A 19,239-nucleotide genomic window follows, 5' to 3' on the forward strand; every position below is an offset into this window, starting at 1 on the left:
CATGTCGCAAAAGGCAGAACCTTTCAGGTTTTACTGTACAGGATTTGAAGTTCCCACATTGGTGGCTTCATGTCGCAAAAGGTAGAACCTTTCAGGTTTTACTGTGTAGGATTTGAAGTTCCCACATTGGTGGCTTCATATCGCAAAAGGAAGAACCTTTCAGGTTTTACTGTATGGCTTCATGTCGCAACAGGCAGAACCTTTCAGGTTTTACTGTGTAGGATTTGAAGTTCCCACATTGGTGGCTTCATGTCGCAAAAGGCAGAACCTTTCAGGTTTTACTGTACAGGATTTGAAGTTCCCACGTTGGTGGCTTCATATCGCAAAAGGTAGAACCTTTCAGGTTTTACTGTACTTCAGAACAATACAAATGGCAGTTTTTTAACACTGATAAGGGTAACTCGTGGAGCAAGTACAATCAACAGAGCACGGAAAATATTTCACTTCCAACACAAAACGCCATGTTACCTGCATGATATCAGCTACTTTACTCCACTGCTCCTTTGTAAGGTCACAGCCTGTTGGATTATGCGCGCACATTTGTAAGATAATAACAGCATTTTCTGGGGCTTGTTGGAGATCCTCTATCATACCCTCGAAATCAACGCCCTTCTTGACAGGATCCCAGTATCGGTACTGACAACAAGTCGAAAATCCCGCGTAGAGGAACGTCGATTCATGGTTATCTGCAGCAAATTAGAAACACACAAAAGGATAATATTCCAACTGCGTCAGCCTGACTATACAATATTAGTAACCACCAAGTAGGTTTGCACTTTGTGTTCTTAACTCTTTTAGTACTGGTTTTAGCAAAAGAAATATTTAAATGATTTGTGTGTGTGTAATAATAATTTCCGCCAATCACAGTGGCTGCACGGTCTAAGGCATCAACTGTCTTCTCCCGCTCGAACACTGGGATAGTGGGTTCGAATCCCACTGGAATCATGGATGTCTGTTTGCGTTGAGTCTGTGTTTGTACTGTCTGTGTGTAGGTAACGGCCTTGCGGCTGGCTGATCCTCCATCTAAGGAGTCCTACCGAATGTGTAAAATGATCAAGAAACTGAAAAACTACCAAGTCCAACAAATGGCTGTAAAGCTGTAAAGTCTAAAAGAGCTAGTTTAAACTGTCATGAGATAGCGGAAGGATTTATTTTCTATACTTAATCAAACGCGACACTTTTAAAACAGGAAAATTTACAGCAAGGTATCTCATTCGAGATAAGAAAAATGTCAAACGTGACGCAAGGAAACTGTAAACAAAAGTAAAGTTTAATTAATTAAGCTTCACTCGAGCCAGTAATGACATGTAGATAAGTGGAGATTTACTCTATTCTACTATGGCTCTACATCCCTTTGTTTAACCTTGGCCGCTTTTTTAGTTCTTAATCTACACACAGTCGGTAGGACTCCCTTGACGGGGGATCAGCTTGTCGCAAGGCCGCTACCTACACACAGAAAAACATCAACAGAATAAACGTACACAGACAACCATACCTCGAGTAGGATTCGAACCCACGACCCTACTGCTTTGGTGGGCGAAGATAGTTCATGTCTTAGACCGCGAGGCCACTGTGACCGGCGGAGGTCTACTGAAGTCATTCTTAATCTTCAGCGCTAAATGGAAGTGAATGGTCAACTTCACTTCGTGACCACTTTATCGCCGGGGAAAGAGCCCTCGACACCCATTGGACAGGGCTGGTCAAAGTGGTGAAGAGAGAAATCCTGTTTAAAGCCGTACACTTCAACTCATATGCTAAAAAGTAGTAGTTTCTTCTGCTTTTGTAGGAGACATACAAACACGTTACGTTGGTCTTCCTTTCCTCCGTACTCATACAAATCTCAAGTCCCAAACTTGATTACCCGTTTAAGCTGTTACTTTTCGGTCTATAAAAGTCGAAAGGATTGTCACTGCTTTCATTTTGATGGCCATATATCAGAAGACAGGAGTAAAAATAAATCGTTAACGTCGTGTATATGATATATACATAAAAATGGATTGCGTACAGTATTTTTTTCTTCCTTTGGCGCTACAACCCCAATTTGGGCCTTGGCCTACTTCTATGAAACTCTCCGTTTCACTTCCGTTTATTAGATCTTAGACAGTCGGTAGGACTCCTTGGATGGATGATCAGCTCGTCGTAAGGACTCTACCTGTACACAAACACAGAAAAATTGACCTACACAAACATCCATACCCTGAGTGGGATTCGAACCCACGATCCCGGTTTTCGAGCGAGCGAAGACAGTGCATGCCTTAGACCGATCGGCTACCGTGACCGGCTCCGCTCAGTATACCCATAGAGAAATTGATCAAATATTGTCATCAAAGTTTGGAGAACAAAGTCTCAGTACCAAAACTCCGAATGATTTAGGACTGAAGCACTTGTAATGAAATCATATGTCTCGGAAATCTGAATGAAACAGACAACTTGGAAGGCATGGGTATAGATGGGATGATAATGTGGCAGTGTTAACTGGATTCATTTAGCTCAGAATAGTGACCAAGGAGGAGGTTTTGTGAGCATGGCATTGAACATTCGGGGCTCATTAAATGAACTAAATTTATTGGCTAGCAACTTCTGAAATAGGGCTCTGCTCAATTAAGTTATTGTTGGTAACTCACCCCATGTCTGTGCCGAAATGTAGAAGGTGGTATATTTGGCATGTCTGACCAGGAGCTCCGCCCCAATGCGTAGGGCGCCGCAGCCACTTACGGTCTGGATACCGAATGCCTAAGGAAGAGAAATGAAGCATGTTTTCACCCCTCGTGTACACATATAGCTCGTTTCGTGCATACTTTGAAGGAGCAAGTTATCTAATGCGTTAACAAACAAACACCGTGGTTTTAGTCTGCAAGCGAACTATACCGACCGAGCGACCGCCGCTTGTCGGCGAAGGTAGTGCCAACTTTTGCGGATAGAGGGTGTCACGTGGTCAGCGCAACGAATCCCCACGGCCGTTAATTTCGGTTTTCTAGACTGGAGCCGCTATTTCCTTGAAATATCTCAATTATCCTCACGAGGCTGAGTGGACCCCGTTCCAGACGCATTACTTCTCAGAATGTCTGGTAGCGCCGGGAATCGAACTTGGACCTCTGGCTCTGTAGCCAGGAACTCTGACCACTAGACCACAGAGGCGGTCATCTCAAGTGTTAAAACTTTTTTTAATTGCATTCTGAACTTACACGCCTAGGAAATCCGCTCGGATATAAATTATCTTATGTTTTACGTGGTTTTCTCAGTCCCCTGAGACAAACTGCGTATTTCGTTATTGTTTAGTGTATAGTATACTTATTTTTTATTAATATTAATTTATTTAATTGTAGTTGTAATTATATTTGTAGACGCTGTATTTGCATTTTGTTCATTGCGTGTAGTGTGTCCTTTATTGGTTGTGTAGTTTTGTGTGTTGTGTTACTTTGTGTGATGTGTATTATTTGTGTTGTGTCTTATTGTAGTGCTACTGCCACCGGAAAAAAAACCATTTACAGTTTGAACAAATAATAATATTAAAAATGTCGGGATAGTGCTTCAAAATGGGACACGACCACTTCCTTCCATATCCTTTCTAATTCATTATTCAGTTATGATCCTACTATTCGGAGCTACAGGCCATAATCTGAGTTACAGACAACATTGTTAAATATACCATAAATAATTACAAGCTGACTCATAAGGTAAATGTAAAGTTGTTCCTGTGATTAATTATACATCACGCCATGAAGAAGTACTGAGGAATAAAGGAATAGTTCCACTAATTCTTAACCTTACCACTAGATGAGGTGAGCGGTTAGCTATGTCCGGGACAATTTAACCCTCGAGAAAGATTGATTGGTGCCCATTGGAATAATGTTGGGAGGTGCCTAGGGCTGGTCTGGACGCTGAAGAGACGAAATAAAATTTGTCTCTGCTTAGGATCGAACCACGATTTTCCGGACGTTCAGCCCATAGCCTAGTCCCTACAGTGACTGAGCCTTCCCGACTACGAACAGGTTGCCTATACTTCGGTTAGTACTGAGCAATATATCGAGTTCTCCCGCCCAAATTATATTACGTAAAGTTATGAGAAACAGTTTCATAATTTTCCTCAAAACTGTTTAAATGTTTCTATAGGATTTCAGATCCTCTCAGAGGTGGTAATGAAGAGTTCTATCTTCTCGGATATAACACTGTGTAAAAGATAAGTACCGGTCACGGTAGCCGAGCGGTCTAAGGCGTGCACTGTCTTCGCTCGCTCGGAAGCCGGGATCGTGGGTTCGAATCCCACTCAGGGCATGGATGTTTGCGTGCGTTTTTCTGTGTTTGTCTACAAGTAGAGGCCTTGCGACGAGCTGATTACTCGCCCAAGGAGTCCTACCGAATGTGTAAGATCTAGAAAAAACCGAAGTGAACGGAGTTCATGGAGGTAGGCCTAGGCCCACTAGGGCTGTAGTGCCAAGGGGGGGAGGAAGAATATAAGGTAAAGTTGTCCCTGTGCTTAACTAATTAAGCACTACACCATGAAGGCTTATGGAGGAGTGGTTGTATCTCTCTCTCTCTCCCCTCTCGCTCCCACTGTGGAGCACAGGGCTAATTTCTCAGCTTCATGATTATTTTACAGATGGTAGGACTCCTTGGACGGGTGATCAGCTCTTCGCAAGGTCTATACCTAAACATAGGAGAACACAAACACAGAATAAACGCAGACACACACCAAATATCCATGCCCTTATCTGGCATTCGAACCCACGATCCCGGCTTCCGAGCGAGAGAAGATTGTACATGCCCTAGATCGCTCGGCTACCGTGACCGGCAGTGTATAAGAATAATATATAAGAATTCAGTTCGTACCTCACAGGAAACAGATCCGAACCCACGATCCCGGCTTCCGAGCGAGAGAAGACAGTTCATGCCTTAGACCGCTCGGCTACCGTGACCGGTGAAGTGGATGTATAGATCCACATTTTCTTAACCTGGGCACTAGCTGGAGGTGAGTGGTCAGCTTCACGCCCCTGCTGTTCACCCCCGGGGATAGAGCCACCGGTACCCATTGGATGGGAGGCTGCGTGGGCTCCAGAACCAGTCTGGACGACGTGAAGAAGTGAAAATTCTTGACAATACCGGGACTCGAACTCCGACTTCTCGGTGGTTCAGCCCGTAGCCAGTCTCTATACCGACTATGCTATCTCGACTCCTGGTATAATGCAGTGTAGTCCTTTGAAAGTTAACCAACTTTTCATAGGAACATGTCGCCTCCATCTTCAGGGTTGAACAGTAAACCAAGCAGGGCACAGAATGAAGCAGGCAGCATGCAAATTTATACAGAATTACTGGGTTTCTGGACTTTTTCCGTCGTCCGTAATTCTAGGTAATAGCGGACAAGACGTTTCGGAAACTGGATCTGTTTCCGTCTTCAGGTGACGTCGTGTCCTCTTTTACATAGAATGTCCTCTATTATCTAGAAATCCGGACGGTGGAAAAAGTCCAAAAACCCAGTAATTCTGTGTGTCATCCACCATCGTCAGAACCCTTTAGAATATACAAGCAAATTCATGCTGGTTTCCTGCTTAGCTTATTCTTTAACCCTGAAGATGGAGACGAATTGTTCCTCCGAAACGTTTATTGAGTTTCAACGGCCTACACGGTGTTATATTCAAGACGACAGAATTCTGCGCATGATTTTGTTTCGATTTGATGGGCTCACTAAGCGATATTTCCCGATATTTAAAAGGCTGTTTATTCCAGAGAATAATGTACAATTATGCTCTATTCTTTCGCACCTGACGAGCGTCAAATACAAGGAAATATGTTAAGGAAGAAAACTGACGTAATGAAAATATATGTTGCTAGAAAATGTAGATAAACCTACAGCATGGGGCCCCGTACTCAGAAACAAAATCCGGAAAAACCTGAAATGTGGAATGTTTTTCTATTTCATTTCTTTTCTTTCTTCTTTAAGTAACATTTCTGAGCAGCATATTGTGACACTAAGCCTGAAAGCCTAAAGAGTCTATTGCTAGACAACGGCTCGCTACGAAAATAAAACAAGTTTGTGTGACGAGTAGGCACGCAATAATGAACGAACTGTTCGAGATGGTTTTCTCTATTCAGTTCGCCCCGAGTTATGAAAGAAGGATACGTAATTCATTCGAGAGTATCCCGTCTGGAGGAGGGTCCGAATACACCGTAGACCTGCGAGTCGTAGGAGGCAACGAAAAGAGAACCCAATGCCTGGGGGGATAGCTGAACCACCTTGTTCCTGGGGGATATGAATACGGGAATCTGGCCTCGAATATGGAACAGAAAAATGTAGTCATGAGTCCCGTGGGACTCGGACCTGAGAATGACTGCGCTGGCGAGGCCCAGCGGCAATGTAAACGACAGGGGATGTTACATAAGGAATATAACCGCAAGTGTTAAGTTGTAAAATATTATTACTGGTCGTGAGTCTCAAAGGGCTTGTCGCCAAGACGAAGTGATTGGCGGTTAACCGCCTGTCTGATTCCAGAGTTCAATTCAGTTCAGGAGAGTTCGTTCAGTTAGTTCAATGATTCAGTCGTAAGAGTAGTTGAGTATTCAGCTGATGACTGCTAACCAGCGGACAACGGAAGCTGAAGAAGTGACCGATTCGTAAATCAGAACCAAGTCAGTCAAAGTGAAAGAGCGTCACAGTGGAGCGAGTCTGAGACGGTTATTGAGTGTGAGCTGTTATAATCGGTTGTAATTTTACAAGAAGGCGCCAGTAAATCCTATAATGCAATTCAGAACCCGTTATTATTAGTCACGGAACCCAGGGCACGTGACAATATTATGTAGGCGAATAAAATACGATAGGTTTCACAAAAAGGAATCTTTAATGCATGAAACAATTAGCTTTACAAGACATGTTTAGAAAAATTATAGAATGTTCTGGTGATAAAAGCGGCAATTATGGCTTTCATAATTCAATTTTATTTACTTTTTCGTTACATCAAATATTAACAAAAGTTTTTAAATGTTGAATTTACACGTGTTATTACGAGTATGTGTTTTGGCTAAGGGACCCAATATCCGGAAACACTTTGGTCCGAAATTTTCTGGAAAATCGATCTCATACTCCATATTACGGAATGATACTTACCCTTCCACTCTTTAGGGCAGGACTGTTCTCCCCGAGGATAAGGCGAGGCACCAGTTCGTTGAAAGAATCCAGCCCCAAGAAAAGCACGTATTCATGATTATATGTGTCCGATTTAAGCAGTTTCTTTTCCAGATCAAGTATGAATGGTAGTACCCATGGTTTTCCGTTTTCATCTCTGTAAGCTATGAACAATAGTTGTATTAGCCTTGAATATTTAAGAAAAGAAAGATACGAGACTATGGAAGGAGGAACAATGAGCGATAGCAGTCTCTTTCAAGGAGAAATATGATGGAAATTTGTCCGGTTTTGAAGGTCTATAATCCTCATTGTAACTGACTGCAATAAATCAGCTGCAAGGCAAACGAGGCAGGATAAGGTAAAAGTAAAGTTGTGCCTATGCTTAATTCATTAAAGAGTCGCGCCAGGAAGTCATGGAGGTATAGCTCCACCATTCGTGACCTCAGCAGTAGGCTGGGCGGGCCCCAGAGCCGGTCTGGACGCTGCGGAGAAGAGATAAATCTCTTGCATCTAACGGGAATCGAAATTGGGACTTCTAGCTCTAGCCCGACCTTCCAGCTTCTAGTATAGTGCCTCAACCAACTACGCTACCCAAAGACCCCCCCCGCCTTCTCTAGTAAAAATACAAAAAGCTGGCAGTAAAGAATGTAATAAATGGGCCCAGGTCGGGTGCAGGGAACAAGCCAGCCATCTGCCTCCCCTCCTGATTTTTTTTTTGGAAAAATAAATAAAAATTGAACAAGAGGACGGGATAGGTTAAATATTAATAATTCAATTTAAAAATATTTCTAAAAATTATATTTTTATCCTCATTAGACTAGAGCGATCAGTAAGAATAATACTGAAACACATTAAACGTAAGTTTTTAAATATATTTTGTGGCTGCCCCCATTGGAAAACTTGATGCCTCTTCAAAACAAAATTCTTGGCTGCGCCAGTATAACTAACTACCAGGAATCTTGCATATAAACGAGATTTAATTAATTAGTATTGTACGCCAACTAACTAATTAAATATAACAGAGACTTCTTGAGAATCTGAGAGTTGCTCAACTACATAAGAAATTCCACGAATTCTACGAAGCCCGAAGTTTCATAAGTTCATAAGAACAAATCACTGGTCTCCAATCTGAGCGAACCTAATCCAAACCGCAACTTCCCACCTTATTTTTAATATTATCCTCCTTTCTACATAGCGTATCCGATATAGCGACTGACTACGGGCTCGACGACCGATAGGTCGGAGTTCGAATCCCAGTAGGGTGAAGACTTTTCTTTTCTCCACGTCGTCCAGACCGGCTCTGGGGCTCACCCAGCCTTCTATCTAATGGGTACCAGGGCTCTTTCTCTGTGGGTAAAACGGCCGGGGCGTGAAACTGATCATTCACCTCCAACTATTGTCGAGGTCAAGACAATGTTGATCTGTAAATCCATTCCTCTGTATATGTTCATGGCGTAGTTCTTAATTAGTTAAACACAGGGACAACTTTACCTTTCTTTCTCCTTATACGTGCAGATATTCCTAGCGGTCTATTTCCATCAGGTTTCAGACCAATAATTGTATGCATTTATCTTTTCTCCCATGCGTGCTGCATGCGTTCTACTTCATTTCATTATCATAATTATGTCTGGTGAAGAGCACAAATTACAAAGTTCCTCATTTTAAAATGTTCTCCAACCTCTGATGCTTCTTCCTTCGTAGGATCAAATATTTCCCTTAGCCTTCTCTTCTCAGATACCCTCAGTCTGCGATTTAATGTAAAAGGCCAAGTTTCATCAACCATTCAGAACACCAGACGAAAGATATATTGTGGAGATAAACCAGATCACTGAAGATCATTGCTCGATTGTGTCATGTTTAAACAGTGTAAAATTTCAGCCAATCAGAGAACCACGTTTTATCAGGCAAAGACCGAACTCATAGCTTTGGCCTCATTACTTGCAAACGGATTTAGCACGTGACATCCTTCGCATGTCCATGGTTTATGCTAACCGTCTTACAGTGTATACACTTTTTCACCTTATTCTTCACTTCCACACTACATGTTTCAGCGCTAATGTGCCATCCTCAGGTGTCTTTATGCACGTTAAACTATTGTACTGTATGCCATGATGTCTTCATTCTAAAATGACTAAAATCTGTATTCGTCATATATGTCGATGAATTCTAAATAATAAAACTTTTCAGGATTCATCCTACGTCGCACTCAAATACGCGAATTACGCCAATCCTCTTTTATGTGAGCATTCTTCCTACATATATTTGTGTATCGTGTTCTGTGTTGTGTTTTGCGTACACGTTGTATACACTGTAAGACGGTTAGCATAAACCATGGACATGAATCAGTGTAACAGGACGCTAACATATAACATCCTTCGCATGATATTTATTGTGCTTGTTCATGGTTCACCTAACGACAATGAGACATCTGCCCAGATCAGGTAGCATTAATTGAAAAAATGTGAGAATGGTTACGCTGATAATGAAGTAGGTCGTGTCTTACTTTAAAGTAACCTCTCAGCATTTCTCATCATGAGAAGGAACAGCGTTTGAGTGCCCAATTATAATTAGCCAAATGTTGGGTAGGCCTATATTTTTGGCTATACGAAACGTTTAATTCCTCCATGGCCTATAGTCCACAAGCGAACTATACCGATCGAGCAACTGCCACTTGTCGGCGAAGTTAGTGCCAACTTTAGCGGATAGAGGGTGTCGCGTGGTCAGCGCAACGAATCCACACGCCCGGTATTCTCCGTTTTCTAGACCGGACGAAACGTTTAATAATCTATTAATTATTCGGATGAAAGCTTCAGGAGTGGTGAATTTGGCACGATTGTCTTGAGACAGGTACAGAAGGATGTACTCAATAACACTTTTTCTTTCTTTTTTTCAAATGCATTATTCTCAATTCTGCCTAACTCAATTTGCTGGGCCGGACTTAGAGCTGTGAGGGCCATGCAGCATTGAAAATGTGGAGGCCTCTGTCAGTAAGATCAAATTTAGGTTATGAGAACTATTTTTGTTGTTGATCTTATTTTGTATAATAACAAACAATACAAATTAATATCGTAATTTTAGAGAAGCAAATGTACCATTAAAATTCGTGGTTTCTATTTCTGTTTTGTGGTGGCCTTGGGGTGACTGCATCAGTCGGTCGCCCCCCACCCCCCATGAAGTCGGTCCCTGCTGATTCGTATTTAAGTTCATATATCGGGGATACAATCCTGTTGTTACAAACGCAATAATATCTTGACATTATAGAAAAGTGTTTGAAATAAAAATTCTTAACAAGATCGGGAATTTATTTCACCGGGCCTGGGGTAACAGCATGGGCGAACCAAGGGCCAGCGAAATTTTATAAACCCTTTTCTTCTTGCTCTGCTTTTTGCTAAATGTAAATAATTTTATCTTGACCTCTGGTTTCGTATCATGGTCGATAAAGTCAGTAATCTGACATGTTATATAATATTTTCAACATCAAGGACGGTGTTCGTCGCAGTTTATGGAAATTTATGTTACCGTGACAAAGTTTTGAAAAAGTTAATCTGTTTTTAGTTGATGGGTGACGGAATTTCTCGTCGCCTATCCACGCATTTAGGTTTGCACCTGCGTAATATTTCACGTATCAGTTTCTTCTAAAAGGTAAAGTTGTACTTGTGCTCAACGAATTAAGCACTACGCCATGAAGGCGTATGGGGAAGTGGACGTATAGAGCCACATTTTCTTGACCTCGTAGGCTACGCGCCATGACCGCTTTGTATGTATGTATGTATGTATGTATGAATGAAGGGGTAGGCCTACTCGGCCCTTGCACTTAGATCTCAGTGGTCCATTGTGCTTCCCCTTTTTAATTATTCCCTCAGCAACCCCACGCTTCGGATGAAGCGCAGGATTTTGGACGTGGGGGTGTCGAAATAGTCACTTTGTTCCCTAAAGTACTGACCCAAGTGACGTAGTCTTAAAGAAGCTAAAGCCTCACATTCACACAGGACGTGTGTGGCTGTTTCATTTTCTATCTTTCTCTCTGACCGCTTTACCTCCAGGGAAAGAGCCCCCTGTACCCACTGAATAAGATGCTGGGTGGACTCTAGAGCCGGTCTGGAGGACATGGAAAAGTGAAAATTCTTGACTCTACCGGGACTCGAACTCCGACTACTCGGTCGTCCAGCCAGTAGCCAGTCGATATACCGACTGCGCGTCGTAAAAGATATAACAAACTAAAAACAAGCTATCGGAAATTGTTTACGTATATTCTGCATTTTTGCTAATTTACCACGGAATATCTCGTCTTGTGAATGCAAGTGAAGGAAAAGGCTTTCAGATATGGAAAGTAACTGCGAATATAGTGAATAAGCAGTCGAGGACAGCCGACAGGGGGATGTTTGAAGTCCAATTAACAACCCCTTGCAGCGAATAATTTTTATAAATTATTAGAACTAATAACAATGCATCGGAATTGAAAGGATTCATAGGAATTTCGTGTGACACGACATGCACACATAATTTTGGTAGTTCGGAAATATATCCAGTAGCAGCTTTGATGTTAGATGTGTTAAACCTTCGGATTCTAATACAATAATACTATCTTTAATGTCTGTTCTTTCATTTTAAGTCTGAGCATTTTAAAAATTTATATTGATAAATTACAAGGTTGCATCTATAATGGCATAAAGCTGTAATATTTCAAAGTAGAATATAATAAAGTAGACAAAACAATGCGAGAGAGCGGATGAAGCATTCCGCATTCTACTGGATTGCTTACCTCCAGGAATTAAATCAATCCTCTTCTCGCTTTTATCCGCGAAGCATCGCGTACACACGTCTATTATTTCAGTAAGTTCCTCGGAATTCACTGCACTGAAATCTGGTGACGCCATGTTCATGAATGGCCTGACAGATAACGACTACTTCACATCACAGAACTTTATTCTTAGGATGATAGTCTTGCTCACTAAGGCCAAGGTTAAATGTGAATGGACGGAATTTTAAGTGACTGTAGCATGCCTTACTGCGCGTTATGACCATTTCATGCCAACTGTCGCGATCGGTCGCGATATTCCGTTACACTGTAACAAGCATAACAAGTTAGCAGCGCTTTGCGTAACAATTGTGGTGTGTAGGGTTTGAGGTTCTTACACCGGTGGTTATGAAGAGTTCTATCTTCATGGATATCAGACTGTGTAGTCCGTTATAGCCGACCACAGTGGTCGTGCAATCTATGAAATGTCTTCTGCGCTAGAACACTGGGATCGTGGGTTCGTACACCACTATAGGCATGGATGTCTGCCTGCGTTTATTTTTTGTTTCGTGTTGCCCTGTGTAGGTAGCGGTCTTGCGTCGAGCTGATCCCCCGCCCTAGGAGTCCTACCGGCTATATTAGATTAAGAAACTGAAGTGAATCGAGGGGTTTTACGGATGCCCTACGCTCTAAGTGGGAGCAACAGCAATAGAAGAATAAAAAGAAGTTCATTATATCCCAGAAGATGAACTCTTCGATACTGGCGTGTTCTCTCGTAGGTCCAAATGAACAACTGGGGCCATGGGGTGCCACAAAACAGAAAAAGAGTCCACACATTTTATTGAAACATATGCTTCTCTAAAATCACAAAAATATAAATTCTAAATGGTTCTGACAATTGTGTATAATACTCAAAATTACTGGTTTTTGGACTGTGTCCATCATCCGATATTCTAGAAACTAGAAAACACAACGTTTCGGAAACTTCCATGTCATACTGTAACATAGCAGCTGCAAGAAAAGGTGTTTTCTGTTGGGTCCATCCCGATTTGCACACGGCTTCCAACCTTCCGTATGTATACGATTATAACAACAAATTGTGTAGGAAACAAGCAAAGGTCATACAAAATCATGAAAATTAACATGTTCACAGTATAAGACAAGGTTAAGTCAGTCATAGGAAATACATGTATATGAGGATTAAACTTGGTGGTCAGCTTATGACCGTTCAAGTGATTAAGCTCCTGTTGTAGCGTAAGATATATAAGTTAGGCATGATCTGCTTTGCAAAGCCTTGACTGACAAGAGGACTTGGTATATAGTGCAAAATCAGTAATTTTCAGTAACATGCTATATGTGTGATACATACATTTGACGAAATACCAAACATATTCATAAGAGGCAACTCCATCTTCTCATGAGACAGCATGTTACATAAGGACTATGACTGCAAGGGTTCAGTTGAAAAAAATTCTCTGGTCATGGTCTTCAAGGGGCTTGGAGCAGAGAAGAATTGATTTGTGATAAACTGCCAGTTATGAAGTAACTTCGATTCTCACTTTGAGCCGGTCTAGTCACTGGAAGACCCCCCATGTGAAGCCGAGTACAAATACCTCCACCATAGCCCTGCGAGTTGTAGGAGGCCACAAAAAGGGAACTCAGTGCTTGGGGGTATAAGTGAGCCACCCCATCCCTTGGGGGATATAAATACAGGGACCAGGCTCTCCAGGTTGGGGTAGTCTCCAATTTGAGACAGTAAAATATAGTCATTAGTGCAGTGGGACACGGATGCAAGAATGACTGTGTTGATGAGGGCTAGCAGCAATTGTAAATGATAGATCTGTCCTCTTGTCAGACAGGGCACCCCACAACTAACAGTAACAAAAATCTGGTCTTGTGCCCAAGATGGGGCTTGACACCAAGATAGGCTGGTTAACTGACCGTCAGTCATAATACAATTCCATTGGTCAAAGTCACTATGTATGATTTTGGAGCACTTCACTTCCTTTTTGGCATATGAGCTGTTCCGTGATGATATAACACAGTAAAGAATGAAGGTAATATCTGAACAGATAGGGATCAATGCTGCAATGATACAGAGGATATGAAGTAACTTCAGTATCGTCTGATGCCAAAGGAAAACAAGTCCTCAAAGAAAAAAATGCTTCAACCAGCACAGGTCATGCATACACAGCTGGGAACTGAACCTAAACAACTACGATGTGAGGCAAGTGCTTTAGGTACTTGGTCATATCCTGCCTTAAGACTGTTTTCTGAAGGTTACAAAAGTGACACATGTGAATCCAACTACTTAAATGTTCAATGTAGGTAACTAACCATGAACAACTGTTTAAGATTATTTTGCTGACAAAAGCTCTAAAATATGCACACATCACCCAAAAACTTTTCCTCAGTTTTCTCTGTATAGGTAAACTATTAAGTAAAAAAAGCAAGTGAAAGACATGATAAGATATTAAGATTAAATATGGCTACTCTGTAACAAATATAAAGAAACATGAAACATACAGTGGCAGCAACAATTTAAAGAATAAAAACAGAACAGGTCAATGAAAGACTCATATTGTGGTCTTGGTATAAATGTTTCAAAGGAATATAGTAAAGAGAGATGAAACATTCCTCTAAAATTTTGGTACCCATGTATCAGACTACATCATAACCCAATAAGACCATAGTAAGAATATTTAAATTAAAAATGTCATGGCACATTGGTTAAGCCACTGACTTAGCAGAATGGTTACAACAGAATTACTAAGGATGCAGGAAAATATTACTGGAAGCTGAACACATTCTAATGTGAATTTAATCTAAATGATTTGTTCATAAACCCAACCAAAATGCACTGCATCTTTTTTCAGACAAAGCAGTGTAGGCAGGACCATAAATATAAAATTTTAATCAAGAATATGGAAATAGAGAATGTTAAATGTATAAACTTTTTTGGGGTAGTAATTGACAGCACCTTGAACTGGGATGTTTATACTGATAGAACCTGCAGTTGAATTAGCCGCAACTTACTTATAATAAATAGACCTGCTAAAATACTCAACCTAAAGGGTAGACGAATGTTATATTATGGTTTGATCTATCCCTTTCTAACATATGGAATTGTAGTATGGGGACACAGTGCTAAGGCAATTAGTAAAGAATTTTTATTCTTAAAAAAAGAGCAGTACAGTACACTGCAGGGCTAAAACCTTTGGAATCGTGCAGAGATAGTTTTAAACAACTTAAGATTTTAACAGTATATTCGTTGTACATACCAGAAACCATCTTATATGTAACTAATAAGTGTAACTGCATGGTAAATAAACAAGTACACACACACACACACAATACAAGATACAACAATGACTACCATAAATGGGTGCATAACTTAGAACTTTATAATAGTAAACCTTCGGTTGCTGGTTGTATCTTTTATAATAAATTACCTAATAATATAAAGCAACGTGAAAATAAAAACCAGTTCATAAGGGAACTGAAGAATTTACTCATTAATGGGTGTTACTACTCAGTTGAAGACTATATGAATGATAAATTACTACTCAGTTGAAGACTATATGAATGATAAATTCTTAAATACTGAATAATGATATATGCTAGGTGTAAACAATCATTACATATTTTGTTAGTTTACTGGTTAAGAATTTATTGTATTTTTACTAATTTTATAATTTATATCATGTGACATGCCCTACATCAGTGTAATCTCATTTATAGGATGAATAAACATGAATGAATATAGGAAAATACAAATATGTATAATATGTTCAACACTGAAATGAGCACACAGTCCCAAAACAGGGGGTTTATCATGCTTTAACGTTTAATTTCTTGCTAAAGAAAGGATACAAAAAGAAATGCATAACCAGAATTGTCTTGAATGATATTTATTTTCAACAACCACAGTATACTAACAAGCACAATATAATATATGGTAAAAGAAATGATAAAGAACCAAACACTGCAGCACAGTGGTAAACTGTGCACATGGACAATGGACAATGTTACGCCTTCTCTCCTGACTTATGAAACGAAGGGGTTAGTCACACATTATAAAAATGTGTTGAAAATATCACTGGAACATAACTCTGATCAAGCCAAATAAATAATCCTGAATGTATATAATACCCAAATACATTTTGTACAATGTATAACAAGACAATCAAGAAATGTAAGAAATTCATTTGGTTAACAGTAGTTCGTTTGTTTGTTACAGGTAAATTCAATGTTTTAACAAAAAATATGTATTTACAGATACGAGCCTTGTACAGGTTTATCACAGATTTATGTCACTTGAGTACCATAAATTGAATATTCTTCAGCAAAACCATTGTAACTCATACCCCCTCTCAGTCCAAAATGCTTTAAAATCATGCCCCTTCCAAGTCAATAATACATATCTCAGAAATTAAACCAATATCAATAGTCACTTACTTTTAAAAATGATTTCAATATCAAATGTTATAAATACGAGTATCTTCATTCTATTTCAATATTCTTAATATGATATAACAGAGATCCCCAAATATGCATACTATTTTTGCAATAGATACTCTAAACCATATAAGTCCATGTACATAGAGTTAAAGCAAAACATAAAACACAATGTGATTGCAGTGTACCAACAGAAAACAGTATGGTGTTTATACTCATGTAATTCCACAGTAAATCTGTCGCCTTTATAACATCACACGGACACTACTGACATCTCAATATATGGAAAGAACTTTCAAACTTTCAAAATGAGCAATACTGTTGCTATACCAAAAGCACAGTGTAAATCAAATGACAGACATACTGCTTCCGCAGTGCACAAGCTATTCTAAATGCATCCAAACATATATAAAGCACACAGTCATATCTATTCTGCGACCAGTTCCTGAACCTTCAGCCATTCTCCAAAGGCTTCTATATTAACTCTCTAGGAATCTCATTCATGAAACACCATGCTATCACAAGCATGACTCCCCTCACCACTGCCATGTTTATAGAGGTGGCAGCAAGCACAATTTTAGCCTTGGTCTACTCAGATGGATGAATTGCTGGTTATTTAATAATGCTGTCATAACCGTGGAGACTATTGTGTGCTGAATGATATGAGTACTATCATATCTGATGAAATTCAAGATTTGAGGAAATGGCAGTCAGGTCTATTTCAAAGTGTTACTCCAGCATTTACCTGCAAGGACTGAGGAAAACCATAAAATAATCAGTAAGTATAGTGAAGTGCCCTGACAAAGATCTGAACTAGGCATCTCTTGAATACTTGTCAAAAGTCTTATTGCTGGAGAAAACTTGCATATTTTAATAAAACAGAAGCTTGGTCTAATTTCATACAAACACATGATTTCATAAAGTTCAGTTCCTTTCAGAAAACTCAAAATGCTCTCATCTTCAGTAAATGCACCAACTTTAGCAAAAATTAAATTTATTAATGAAAAATAGGATCTTTTAAATCTTCTGGAGCCACGGGGCTAGTGGATGGATTTTAACTTTGGGATAATAGTATCACATCACTACTGAAGAAACGTAAAAGAATCATAAGCACGTATTATAATAATGTAATGCATGATAAGTAAAGGTTAATCACTGGAAGGTACACTTAAGTCATGAATAAGTCCACAGTCTCTAAATTATTTACTTACGAGCTTCACAACAGACATTTGCACGATTTTACTCCAGACAAATCAGCATTTAAGTGATTCATGCATCCACAGCACACACTGGAGGGTGTCAGGAGCCCTTGTGAGACTAAACTGCAGTTTAGTCCATGCAAATGCAAGAGTAATATCTTATTATCATAAATAAGATGCAGAAGGCAAATTAAAACAAAGTCTTACTCATGTGTCCTCATTTTAACATTTAATATGCAAGGTTGAGCTTTTATATATTATACCAAAATACAGTATTTGCATGAAGAAAATTGTAATGTGATATGTGGATATATAGTAGATTTAGACTGCATTTCTGGAGCCCTTGTCACATTCATATTCACAATTATATATAAATGTGAATTGATGGCATTATACAACAATTATGTTGGACATTATCCACTGTCTAAGGCATATGAAATATACTGTGACATGATGCCTGAAAACCAGAATAGTGGAGCAAGAGTGGAAGTGTACTGTTAGCCAACAGATTGCCAAACACATGTTCCTGCTGCAACAAACACACATGGAATAATCCATTACTGTGCAACGGTTTGGTAACCATGTTTCATGGTAACGGAAAAGCAGAATAACACGAACTGTTTGAGGTTGTGATCTATATCTTGGTCACCTCGAAGTTATAAAAGAGTTATTTCAGTTCATTTAAGAGAGTGAGGGCTGATTCTTCGTTGATCATTCGTCACAGTAGAAGAGAAGACACACCGAGTCCAGTAAGGAATGGAGCAAGTCTATGCAACCACTGATGGTGAGTTGGAAGTAATTGCAATAGAAGTGCCAATAAATCCCATCATCCAATCCAGAAGCCGTTATTATTTGTCATGGAACCCTGGACACGTGACATTGTGGTGTCAGAATTAGTCGTGACAATATGTTACATTTGGGGAGTTGCCTCTGCTCCTGTTTATATGTAAAAGCTGAATCAGGTAATTCTTTTGTAATCTACAGAAGAGAGTTGCATTGCAAAGATGCAGAGCAGAGGCAGGGACGTGAAACAGGCTACCAGAAACAGGGAATGACACAGGCAAAACGTCTGCCACAGTTTGATCATTCATAAATATTTATTATTACGTTAACAAGTGGATTAAGTCCAAGAATCTTAAAGCAGAATAAACCATTCTGCTATTTTGTTTCGACCTACACTATCCACATGAAACCCCATGTTCGCTGTGCGGACAACAGTCTAGATTGATCAAATTTGTGAGTAGCAAAAAGTGGGAATTTCTCTGGACACAATGGTGATCACATTTGCAACAGTATATTTATCTCAGCAGCAAGTGAAAATAAGGACAGTGATGTGTGCAGAATTGTAAAGGACAAATTTTTAAACTGTGTACTTCACTTTGAAATCCCTGAAAAACTTTATTCCAGAATATTAATTTAAGGGTAGAGCAGTGAAACAACGTGCAAAGGACACTTAACATTTTCATGTGGCTTTGAAGACTGTACCATCTTGTCCTACAGCAGTCTGAGGATGCTTTACTTTGCTTACGTACACTCCATCATGACTTGGGGTAATTCTCCATATAGTATAAAAATTTTTGGGATACAAAAAAGGGTAATAAGAATAATGAAGGGCTTGAAGAAGAGAGATTTGTGCAGGGATTCATTCAGGGAAATGAAAATTTTACCTTTGTGTTCTCAATACATGTATCCCCTGATGCAATACATTGTAAATAATAGACACACGT

General features: G+C 39.8%; 1 protein-coding gene across 1 annotated transcript in view; it reads right to left on the bottom strand.

The window, feature by feature from the left end:
• The window catches only part of LOC111869278 (aspartate aminotransferase, cytoplasmic), a 20,739-nt gene extending 8,576 nt beyond the window's left edge, over positions 1-12,163 (bottom strand). Inside the window, exons 1-4 of the mRNA XM_023860674.2 lie at positions 11,880-12,163; positions 7,100-7,281; positions 2,625-2,733; positions 469-686 (exon numbers count right to left, since the gene is read on the bottom strand). Of these exons, the coding sequence (XP_023716442.1) occupies positions 469-686; positions 2,625-2,733; positions 7,100-7,281; positions 11,880-12,000 (630 nt within the window). The 5' untranslated portion in view covers positions 12,001-12,163. The remainder of the gene's footprint in view (positions 1-468; positions 687-2,624; positions 2,734-7,099; positions 7,282-11,879) is intronic.
• Between the last annotated feature and the right edge of the window lie 7,076 nt (positions 12,164-19,239).

This window comes from Cryptotermes secundus, unplaced genomic scaffold (assembly GCF_002891405.2).
Source record: "Cryptotermes secundus unplaced genomic scaffold, Csec_1.0 scaffold124, whole genome shotgun sequence".
Taxonomy (NCBI): domain Eukaryota; kingdom Metazoa; phylum Arthropoda; class Insecta; order Blattodea; family Kalotermitidae; genus Cryptotermes; species Cryptotermes secundus.